Source organism: Euprymna scolopes, chromosome 30 (genome assembly GCF_053919585.1).
Source record: "Euprymna scolopes isolate OS-2025 chromosome 30, ASM5391958v1, whole genome shotgun sequence".
In the NCBI taxonomy this organism is placed as follows: domain Eukaryota; kingdom Metazoa; phylum Mollusca; class Cephalopoda; order Sepiida; family Sepiolidae; genus Euprymna; species Euprymna scolopes.
Genome location: NC_136511.1, coordinates 42,551,329 through 42,563,954, shown reverse-complemented (window position 1 = coordinate 42,563,954; position 12,626 = coordinate 42,551,329). Strand labels below are relative to the sequence as shown.

Here is a 12,626-nt window from a genome sequence, read left to right as displayed (position 1 = left end):
CCACAACTTGCATGTTGCCAGATCAGAAGCATGGGCGTGTGGTTATGAAATCCTTCCCCATCCTCCCTACTCTCCTAACCTTGCACCCTCTGACTTTCACCTCTTCCCAGCCATGAAGTTGTTTTTGAAAGGAAAGCGTTTCCCAGATGATGCAGCCTTGATTTCTGAAGTCACGTCATGGTTGGAGGACCAACCTAGGGTGTTCTCCAAAAACGGTCTCCAGATCTGCATCAAACGATGGGAGAAATACGTAACTCTGGGTGGTTCCTATGTAGAGAAAGACTAATAACTGTGCCAAGTTTCGTTGCTCTACTGCTATGGGAAGTGGGTCAGGGGCATTACTTATTGCACGCCCCTCGTATATATAATGTGGGTCTTATTTATAATATCTTGAATTTTACTGGGTTTATATATTTGAAAATTTGGTAATCGTTCATATACCAATAAGTTTTAAGTCAAAATGAGATGACTTAAACTGTAAGCTACAAAATTATCATATTTCCTAATTGAGCATTCATATATTGTTTTAACAAAATCAAGACATCAAAGAATAGATTGATAGCAACAAATAGTATATTTCCATCGTTAGTTACAATTGTTTCAAGACTATTCGGACAAATTCAAACATTGTCGTTTGAAAATTTTCACAAGAACAGCCTTTCATCAGACGTATTGAATAAAAAAACACTTTAACAATGAATCCATTTTCCTTATAAGGAAAAACATGAGAAAGTATTTTACCTACATCTCATCCTTCCAAAGTTTTTTAAATATATATATATATATATATATATATGATTTTGTCTGTCTGTGAAAAAGGATCTCTACTAAACTACTGTCAATTTTTGATTTATAGACTTGAAACTTAATATCTCGGGGACTGTTATTCATATGCATGCGCAAATATACATTTATAGATTTCAACCTTATTTCTTAAAGTTTTTATATGCATATAGATTTAGATAAAGCGGTAACAAATAAAGTTAGCTACATATTTTGGTTTCGATTCTGGCTGACGGCACTCAAGTCATTTTTTTTTTTACTTTTGAAAGCACTACTATATATTGGGTATAATATAATATTCAAAAGAGAATTGTCTCTATAATAATAAATGAAGTCTGCATGAATTAAAATATATTTAAGCATATTTTACAACCAGGCAATACCGGGCAGTCTGCTAGTGTATGTATAATAAAGTGGATAACAACATCGACTAAATACTTGGGTGGGTGTGCTAAGTTTGAATTCAGTCGGTTTATGACCACTTAAGGATGTTAGCAACCTTCACTTGGTCCATCCTGTAATTTCTTGGTTCTAGAATTTAGCGAAACCAATGCGAAAAACAGAATAAACCTTGCATCAAAAAAGTTGTACTCGTAACATACCGATTATTACGAATTTACTTTTTCTATAAGACAATTCTAAAAAGACTTTGAATTAAACAAAGATATTTTTTCTGGGAGACAAATTTTTAATTTTTGCAATCAAATTCATGTAAAAAAAATTCTTAATTTTATTTATTTTTTAAATTTATTTTTGTTTTGTGAATTCAAGTTGGAATGTCTTTTCCTAAAACACAGTAAAATGTAGTGTAGTCTTTTTGAAACTGTATATTTTTTTTTTTTTTTTTTTTTTTTTTTTTTTAATCAGTTTTAAATGTGTACAAAATTGACTTAGCAATCTAGTGGGGCATGGTCTCTTCTCTTCCTTGCAGCCCTTTTTCTCACAGAAGAGATGTTGCTAGTTTTTCCCTACTCTATTGGTATTTTGATGGTAGGTGGTCCACTGAGCTTCAAACTCTTCATCTTTCTCGAAAACGTCAGCAAGAAGATATTTTGCTGGTGACAAAAACTTCCTGTCTGTGGAACGTGTTAGTGCAAAAATGTTTCCCTACAGATTACAGTGTGGTCATTTTCAAGTTTAATGGCAAAAATGTCATCCCATGAATTAATCATAATTCTTTGTTCTTTTTATAGTACTGCTCCTACTGAAAATCTTACTTACCCTTATCCTTGAGTGGCTTTTGACCTTGATAAATGATGAACCATTAATATAAAAAAAAAAAGAAAAAAAAGAGGTTCCCCCTATATCAAAAAAAGAAAAATCTGTATGATGTATGTACTGGTGAGAAAACCAAAATATTATATTTCAAAAATCTCAAATTAAAGTTTTATTTTAAAGAAAATAACGAAAATCATTTTTAAATGATTAATAGGAATTAAATTATTGAATTATCTTTTATTTAATTATTTTTTTTTTTTTCAAAGTGGTGAACCAGGCAGCCGCTCTTTTCTGTTACTCATAAAATTTGATTTTCTTATTTAAAAATAGAATTACTTGATCAATTTACATGATTTTTGGAATATATTTTCGTTTAGTCATGAGTACATAGATTATACAGATTTTTCTTTATTTTTGTTAATATGGGGGAATTTTGGACAAGAACCAAAAATGAATATTTGAACATAATTTTTAATCTAATTATTTATTTTTAATCTTACAAAAAAAAGAAAAAATGTATTTTAAATGTTTTTATTTTATCAACAGGTGTTCCTCCGACCAAAATGGGTCATGTTGAACAACTTGTTGTTCTTCTTCATCAACCTGTATGGCAGTATCTACATGAGAGGTAAGGAATCCAGAGAACTTATCTTTTTAAAAACGTTGTACACTCCCCCACTCTCCACGTGTTTATTATTTTAGCTTTTTATTGCAATCATCAAAAATCTCCGCAATAAACTGAAACGGCAAACTTTTATTAGTAATATTGATGATAAATACAACTGAAACTTGGTAAGTAGTTTGCAATTAAGGTTGTTTGAAAATAGTCTGTAAGACCATATGCAAAATCGTATCCAAAGTTTATGCTTGTGTTTCTTGTTTTTGTTTTTGCCGTATCTTGGTGGTTGATGAGGACACAATCACTGGTTTCCAAGTATAAAATAAAACGATGCAAACTCACAAGAGAAAACAAAATCTAACACATGGTGTGTATAGATCAGTTGTACACTGGATGTGACAACCCTCCAAACATTAATATCCACATCTTAGATAAGTTTCAGTCTGGTTAAGTAAAACCCACTTGAGATAATTTGTTTGTCAAGGTCATCATTGTCATTCACTTGAAGTCAGCTAATCTTGGCTCTGCTAGAGCTCTGCCTGATATGCTCCAAGCTGCAAACCATCATCAACTGTTGTAAAATAAAAACTCTGACAAACTTAATATATTGACCTCAAGATCAGAAATCTGATGTACAGTCTTTTTTCTTGGTCACCGTCATCCTTGATAAATAAAAACCGACTACTTCAGTGCTCGCACTCTTCACCACTTCTAGCTGACTTTCTTTATATGACTGGAATCATTTCCCCTATCATTGTCTTGGTGCATGGCTTTTGTTTTTCTTAAAAATTTTTTTATCACTTCCTAATGCTCTCTGGAGTTCTGACTTAGGAAGAATAGGGGTATGAGGTGTCCATGCTATCACTGGTCAAGAGTGAAAATACTAAGCCAAAAAATAATTGTCCAAACGCAGCTTGTAATTAGCAGGTCAGCAACTCATAAACTTTGGATACGATTTTGTATATGCATTGTGGTACTTTTTTGTTAAAGAGGTAGACATTGTTAAACTAGTATATTCTAACACTAACGGTATATGAGGTTGAGAGACAGATGAGGACTGTGATGTGGGGAGAATATATTTAAATGACAAGAATGTTGAAGTTGTTAGGAAGTGGAGCAGGTGTTAGTGTGATTGCAAGAATTAGAAGTGGTTGGAGTAAAATCATGGAACTTCTGTCATTACCAAGCAGCAGAGTATTATCATTGTTAAAAAAAAAAATAGAATCTATTAGTTATGCAGTTTTATGGTGTATGGAAATAAATGAGGCTTGAAGACATGCATTGCATGGAGAGAAATGATATTAGAATGATACAATAGATGTGTAATGTAAGTCGAAGACCAGCTTAGATCTGATGATCGCGGAGGAACATGAGATCTGGACAGTATTGGAGGATGTGTGCAGAACAGAAATTGTTGAAAGAATGGAGGAGGAGTTTTTAGGTTAGATGTAGAACAGTTGAGGTAACAGGGTCAGTCAAGGAAAACATTGATGGATTTGAGATGAAGAAAGATAAAGATCTATCTAGAGATAGGGTAGTTTGGAAATAAATTCATAAAACGTACTCAACAGACGACAGCATGTTAGACAACATGTTAAACTGAAAGTTGTGTCGAGTACAATTTTTAAAGTACGTGCATTGTTTTTTGAAAAAAATATGAAATCAATTCCAGATGAAAATTTCATGCACATGCAAGAAGGAAATACTGTCCCTAATTTGTATATTCCGTCTCAAATGGATAGTAAGTTTAGATTAATAATGTGATGCTTTTGTTGTTCAGGTTTGGTGGTGGTCCTGCCTGTACACATCTTATTGACTGCAAAACATGTGAAATGGAACTTGAAAATTTGAAGAATCGACAAAGAACTGAAATGGAATCCTTTATTCAGGTGAGGATTTTTTTTTTCTATATAAGTCTTTTGATTAATATGTATTGATGACTTATATATGTTGATGACTAATATATAATGATAATTAGCAGGCTGCCCAGTGTTGCCTGGTCATAAAATATGCATAAATATTATATTTTATTTAATGCAGAATTCTTATTGATTATAAACAAACACTGTAGGTATTAAATGTTACTTTAAATTAAAAAACAAAAAAAAAAACTGAAAAATGTGCATGCGAGTATTATGTTTTTTTTCTAAACATTCACTTTTTGTAAGTAAAAAAAAAAAAAAAAAAATACTCTAGCAAAAATCAAAACCTAAAGACAGTGAGTTAAGTACGATAACTAGCTCGACATGACTTTTAAATAGTGTTTTCAAACCAACATAATTAACATAAGGAATTGTCATATTTCATGACGGCACGTATGCTGTCGTGAAAGAGTTGAAAACAGATAAAAATCCGATGGCTTCCACATACCAATTTTTCAATTTTGACCCCTTAGCAGTCTTTTTTCCGGATGAAAATAGTCATTGGAAAGTTTTCTATATGCCTTAATACTCTATGTATCAAATTTCAAGTTTATAGATCAAAAATTTGAGTATGTAGGTTGAGAAGTGTCCTCTTACACACACATATATTCTCACTTGTATAGTTATATAGATTAGTGATGGGATGATTCCGATATAATTACCAATTCAAATTCGTTATAAATCTCTATATATTTTAACTATATAAAATGGTAATTTTGTCTCGATTACTATAAAATCACATCTTAAATGGGCATATATTTTTTTCAAACATAAAACACACACTTTTGAAGGGGGGGAGGGTGATCCATAGATTTTAGTTAAACTGGAAGTTTAAATCAATAAATATTTATTTCATTATTATGGAAGATTTTTAAACCAAAATCAGATAAAACATAATTAAAGGAATTGCTTTTAGCATCAGGGACTAGGAAAATTTTTTTGCTGATACAAATTCTGAAACCCCAAAAAGTTCTGATTTTCCTGATTTTGACTAACTGTCCCAACACTAATATATATATAAATGACAAAAGTCTATATTTCAAATTTCAAGATGTTGTCCATTTTAAAATTTATTCCTTTAAGTATGTTGACATTCACCATTGTAAGATGGTTATCTTGAAATTTGAAATATAGACTTTTGTTATTTATTTGCTATATGCTCTGTAATTACATTGAGCAGATTGGTATAAATAAAAGGTGAAATATAATTGAAAAAAAAACATTTACACACACACACACACACACACACACACACACACACACATATATATATATATATGTGGCAAATAAAAATGAATGTGGCAAATAAAAATGAATATATCAGATTTCTGTTTAATGTTTTTGGGATTGTATCACTGAATGTGTATGTACACCAGTTGTGAACAAATCAAGAGAAGTAGTGGTGATTCGTTTTAAAGATGGTGTCACATATTTTGGGATTGGCTGACTTGAAATCCTATTTGATCTAGTGTAGTCATTTCTGCATTAACCGTTTGATAAGATATAAACTCCTTCTTCTCCCAACCTCCATAAAGTAGTAATTTCTCTGTCCCACAAATCGTATATCATAAAGTGCTTACGATAGATATTAAATAACACCAACAGGGTTGATGTGCTGTAAACAAAAAATCTTTTGGAATCTATCTTCATTCACAATCATTTAATACTCGTTCAATTATTAGATAAAGTTCTGTAATGACATTATAATGTCATTACAAATGTAAATCCACCTGAAATATTTGTAAACGAGTCAGACATTTTAATTTTTTTTTTAATCAAAAAAAAAAAAAAAATTAAAATTGTCATCCTTCAAAATTTGGAAAGATTTAAACTCTTTATTTCAGTTATTAGTTATTTCTGCCTCTAAAATTATTAGCAATTTATTAAAAGATTGAAAGCTTTAAATCCAATTTATATATCTAATATAAATTTCATCTGTCTATGTATATATGTATGTCTGACTAAAACTTTTGGCAGAGGCAACGGATTTTCACGATATATCTGTATCGTTTTGTAGCTCGACCCTTTGGACGACAAATATCGAAAAATTGACTAAAAACATTAATTTTTTTCACCCTCAACTAGGCACTTTTCTACAAGGAGGGGGTCACTTTTTTCACTGATATTTTCGAAAGTCATCCCCCTCTTTTCGATTGATTAGCCTTATTTTTTAAACCTTCACCACTTCCAATTTGGCGATGGATGCAACAGCACGGGTTTGAGTCTGCCTGCCTACTACCACTTTTCTTTTTTTGCTTAACTCACACCTCCAAACACCCAGGCAATGCTGGGCACCCAGGCTAGTGTATATATATATATAAAAGTGAGAATGTATGTGTGTAGGAGGACAATTCTCAACCTATACTCAACAAATTTTTGATCTACAGACTGGGAATTTGGTCTTAGCTCGAGTATTTTTTTCTTTTTCTTTTTTTTTTCTTTTACTTACAAGCACGTGAACTGTTTAGAAAAAAGAATACTCGCATGCACATATCTGTTTATGCATATTTTACGACTGGGCAATGCTGGGCAGTCTGCTAGTAATTTTAGAAATCAAGATTAAAATAACATTACCCTTACTATAAACTGAGTTATATTAAAGTTTTGAATTTTTGAGATGAGGGCTGATTGTTTATATTGTATTGATCGGACTATTGTTCTCATCTTGAGTGTTATTTGTGCAATGTTTCAGTCAGATTGGCTTTCAACCTTCATCAGGCACGTGGGTTGTTCCACGAATAACACTCAAGATGAGAACAATAATCCAATCAATACGAGTAATATAAACTGAGTTATAGTTTTATAACGATTTCATTCAATAGTTACTGACCAAAATATACTGTAATTAAATTTAACATAAAAAAATTGTATTTATAAAACAAAAATGGTGTAATAAAAAAACAAAATGAAAGTAAAGATTGCTGGATGGATATAATCTATAGATCCATAAGTGTGTGTAAGAGAGAGGACATATATATATTCAGCAAATTTTTGATCTACAGACTAGAAATTTGGTATATGGGGTTTTCAAACATGTGGAAAAGTTTTTAATCTGTTTTCATCCGGAAAAAAAGGGCTGCTAAGGAGTCAAAATTGAAAAATTAGTGCTTAGGGTCATCAAATTTTTATCTGTTCACTATTTCACAGGGTTTGAAAACTCTTAAAAGATCGTGGCAAGCTAGTCTAATGGTTACCATACTTGACTCACTATGTTTAGGTTATGGTTTCGATTTCAACTTGAGTATTTTATTTATTTTTTTTTTTAAGGTAATTTAACATTATGAGTACATTTTCTAGTATATCTATAAAAGTGAGAATGTGTGTGTGAGGAAACTTCTCAACCTATATACTCAACAAATTTTTGATCTACAGATTGAAATTTGGTATATAAGGTATTCAAATATGTGGAAAATTTTTTTCATCTTGTTTTCTTCCAGAAAAAAGGGATGCTAAGGAGTCAAAATTAAAAATTTTTACATAGGGGCAGGGTTCATTGGATTTAAAAAAAAAAAAAAAAAAAAAAAAAAAAAAAAAAAATGACTTTTTAGGGTTAGTTGTACATTTTTAAAGTTTTAGTTGGATATATAAACAAACAATTGTCCTTTTTGCATACTTCAAAGCCAAAAATAACAATCATGTTCTCCTTGTTTTTTTTTTTCTTTCTTTCTCCCCTACTTTCCTGTCGGAAGATATTAGAAACATTTTACATTGGAAAACATTTTTCAGAAAGTGATGTTTTCTTCGGAAAACATTAATAAAAGAATGAAGAGAAAATAATCTTCTAAACAGGATACCCTATAAACTATTTTTTTAAATCAAATAGGTTTCAACGTTTCTGGCCTTAAATGACCCTTTAAAGGTTGATAGGCTGTTGAACACAACCAACCAATCCTCTATTTTTTTTATGATCCTGAGCAACATCAGGTATCCCTGTTAGCTAAAAATAAATATTTTACTTTGATTTTATGTGGTAAATTTACCTACTTTAATGTTTTGCATTATTTTTGCATAACTATTTCAAATGATGCAGGTTACGGTAGAATTAGTAGTTGTGATCAGCATCGATCCCAACATTATTTTGTGTTTTTTCATCTACTCACCTTCCCCATATTACCCCTTTCTGTTCTATTTTCTATCCTCAGGCATTTCTATACAAAAGAGAAACTACACACTTTTCTGTTTTATATCCTGAAAGAAGTTGTGGAACAGATGAATCAAAATGTACTAATAATGGAAGTAACATTAAAAAAATAAGTTTTAATTAATCTGAACATTTTTTTCTTTCATTTCAGCTGAATGAAAAGTTCCAGGCTGAAGATGACCCTTCTATAATATATGCCATTAGCATGGCTTGGTTTAAGGACTGGGAAAATTTTGTTAAAGCAAAAACTGATTGTAAGTTGATTTGCTTTTTTTTTTTTTTTTTTTTGTTTTTACATTTTTTTTTTTTTTTTTTTTTTTTTTTTTTTGACAATTCGCGTTCACCCCCTAACAAGGCATATTGCCACTTGGGTGTAAGGGGCTACTATTTGGTACTATGCCTAGGAAGAATTAACAAGATGTTGGTTTATGTTACCTTTAAACTTCTGTATACCAGTACAGTCAGGGAAACAGGTAGCAGGAAAAGAATTCCAAAGTCTAGTTGTTCGAGGGAAGAAAATAGAGTAGAAAACTTTCTGGCATTTAGGGAGATCAGCAGTGAAGGGGTGAGATTTTGTTGCTAAGTGGGTTTGTTGGGATATGTATGTCGAGGGGGCACAAGTGCAATGAGTTCATTAGAGCACATTCCATTGAAATACGTGTAAAATAGATACAGGGATACAACATTGCCAATTCTTTTTAAATTTCTAAATATAGAGTTGCGTGGGAACTGTGAAGCTCTATGTAATGTGTTTGTATATTTTTCCAAATGTAAAAATAAACTTGTGGGATGATTTATAGTTTTTAATGTTCATAATTTCATTGTTAATATAATCCATTTTGGTGATTTCGTAAATCGGAGTATATAGATACCGAACTGATTCTGTTTTAAAAAATCCATGGTATTTGTTGTTGGAATCGTGAGTGTTGGTGATGGATCGCAAGGCTTGGTCAGCTTTTGTGTGAGATGTGGTGAATTCCTTGGAAGGAGCTGGCTTAATTGATCTGTGGTAAATGCCGCCTCAAGACAAGAAAGACGATCCATGGAAAATTATGCTTTAAACAAACAAAAAAAGTAATTAAGAGAATTGTTTTTGGCATTGGAAAATAGACACAAATTCTTCCAATACTGATTCCAATACCCCATAAAATTTAAATAATTTTTTTTCTGATTCTGATCAATCACCCAAACATTAATTAGAACATATCTTTTCTTTTTTTCTATTTTTACCAGCACCTCCGGATCCGATTGATAATCGTCGCATCATGGTTCTGAAGAACGGTCAGCCATTCTTGAAGACGGGGTCTGATTACGGCCAGCTATCAAGAGAAATGTGGCAGTTTCTTCATGGAATATATGGTGGTGGTCCTGAACTTGTGCAACGCCAGCACCCACCCGTCTTTCCTGTTGCCGGCAGCTCCCCACCCCCTGCGCCTGTTCCAGCTCCAGTGAACACAGAAGGTTGTGTAAATATGGATAGTTCTGTGTGCTCAGCAGTTGACAAGACGGAGGAGGAAGAGGAGGAATCGACAACCTCTTATAATTCTGTACCCATGGCAACCAATGTTGTCGATACTCGTTTATGAAAAGAGTACATTTAGACAAACTCATTTAAAAACATTTTTTTTTTTTTTACATTAACAAAGAAAACTTCTATTTAAAAAAAAAAGATATCCTCTTTTTTCACCGAAAGGGGGGGGGGGTATAACCAAAATGTTTGGGACTTTTTTTCACTGTTCTCTTGACACTTCTAGTCGATTAGTGACGTTGGCAAATCTATACAACAAATTTCCTGTCCAAAAATTCTTATTTAATTTTTTGGATAAAAATAATCTTCAGGTTACTATTAAGCACCAAGTTTTTATATAATTTATTTTTAAACCTATTTGTTTAATGTTTAAGGTGGAATTCTATTTGCTGTGTTAGTTTAGCATATCCCACACCCTCACCTTGGACATATTTCCCTGAAGATTTGTTCATCATTCTTTAAAATTTTTTTTTTTTTTTTTTCTAAATTTGATTTAACAAAAAATTCTCAAATTATTTAAAAAAAAAAAACAAACAAAATAAAAACTTTGTTTGATTTTTAGAGAAAATTTCAGTTTTCTATCTAACTATAAAAATTATCCCTCTGATCAAAACCAAATTTTGGGAAGACATTTATAAGCAGAAGTTTTTGGCTAAAGACTGGTTGAAAAAATCAAGTACGAAGCCCATTTTACATTAAATTTACATATGAAATTGAAATATCTGTTAAAAATTAAAAATGTAATTAAAAAAAAAATTGTTTTTATAATCTGAAAATTCACTTTGTGATTGCTAATATTCTGACGAATTAAAAAAAAAAAAAAAAAAAAAATTCAGTAAATACATTTTTAGATGGAGAATGCGTTGTATACATCTGCCCCAGGAGAAAAAAAAATTTCTTTAAAACAACAAAAAAAAAAAACTTTGGTATTTTTCTGCATGCTTTATTAATAACTACAAAACATTTGAATTTTAGAAACTGTTGGTGACCCCCATCTGGGTTTGTATCACCTCATCCACCCCACTCTGCCTGACCTTCACATTTCTATATAATTTGAGTTTTTTTTTTCTTTTTTTTTATTAAGTCTTAAGCATTAATTGTTTATTCAATTTTTGATAATGTCATAAGAAACATTGAACATGATTCCAGGATTCAAATTTAATTCTTAGCTAGATTAACATTATTTTCCTTTATATATATATATATATATATATATATATATATATATATATATATATATTGTTTACAAAAAGTTTTTAGATGGGACAAGTCATTGGTACCGTCGGTTTCAAACCCGATAATTAGGACCATTTCAGATACCCATGTCAAGCTCTCTTCAGCCAATACTCCTATTACTAGTATTGGCTGAAGAGAGCTTGATATGGGTATCTGAAATGGTCTTAATTATCGGGTTTGAAACCGACGGTACCAATGACTTGTCCTATCTAAAAACTTTTTGTAAACAAAATATAAATATGCTCTTATTTTCGGATTTTCCTTATAATTGAGCACTCTGCTGGATTTCTTTTTCCAAAAAAAAAAAAAACTAATTATATATGAATGAAAATTTGGAATTGAATTCACTGAATTAACAAATTTACACCAAATTTATTATTCAACAATGAATACAAAATTTAAAAAATTTTTTTCCTTGATCCATGGATTTTCAATAGATGGCTCATCTCATCAGAAGTGTTTTAGCAAAATAATGTTTATAGGCAGTCATTACATTATTTTGCTAAAAACATTCCCTCTGATGAGATGAACCATTTATTGTAACTCTATGGAATAAGGAAAAAAACTGTAAATTTTAGTATTCCTTGTCAGATAATAAATTTGTCATAAATATTTTTAAGCTACTGAATTTAATTCCACATTTTCATTTATAATATGTCTCTATCTCACATATTGAGCTTCTTTATCTGATTGGGATTGTCTTATGAATATTAATACTAATATTAATATGGACTTTAACTTTACAGTATTATGCACTCTGTAATATGAAAGTATTTCAAAATTCAGTTATATAAATTGTGTGTAATGTTTTTTAAAGTATATGAGAAATGACTGAAGTGCTCAGTTATCTGTGCAAGACTATATCTTTTTATTAGAAATAATATTATGTTGATTCTCCATCAATATCTGGAGTTCCAGAGAAACACTAGAAATTCAATGCATGGAACCGCAGGTATTAATAGACAATCAAATTAATGTGTTGTGTTATTTCAAATAAAAATATGTTCTAACATGCATAATTAAACATTCTCAGTCATTTCTCATATACTTTAAAGTTAAATATAATCTGTGTCCATATTTCCAGATATATTTTATTGAATTTGTTAGACAATCTCTGTCTATTAGATCCTGTTTAACATTCTTTACAAAATTCAAAACTTTCACACGTCAAGGTGAAAA

General features: G+C 30.8%; 1 protein-coding gene across 4 annotated transcripts in view; it reads left to right on the top strand.

The window, feature by feature from the left end:
* The window catches only part of LOC145254771 (ubiquitin carboxyl-terminal hydrolase 20-like), a 123,968-nt gene extending 112,804 nt beyond the window's left edge, over positions 1 to 11,164 (top strand). For all 4 annotated transcript variants that reach the window (XM_080113539.1, XM_080113541.1, XM_080113542.1 and 1 more), the window contains 4 exons: positions 2,548 to 2,629; positions 4,401 to 4,509; positions 8,835 to 8,937; positions 9,917 to 11,164. In XM_080113539.1, coding sequence (XP_079969665.1) covers positions 2,548 to 2,629; positions 4,401 to 4,509; positions 8,835 to 8,937; positions 9,917 to 10,269 — 647 coding nt within the window. In that variant the 3' untranslated portion in view covers positions 10,270 to 11,164. The remainder of the gene's footprint in view (positions 1 to 2,547; positions 2,630 to 4,400; positions 4,510 to 8,834; positions 8,938 to 9,916) is intronic.
* Positions 11,165 to 12,626: the final 1,462 nt, after the last annotated feature.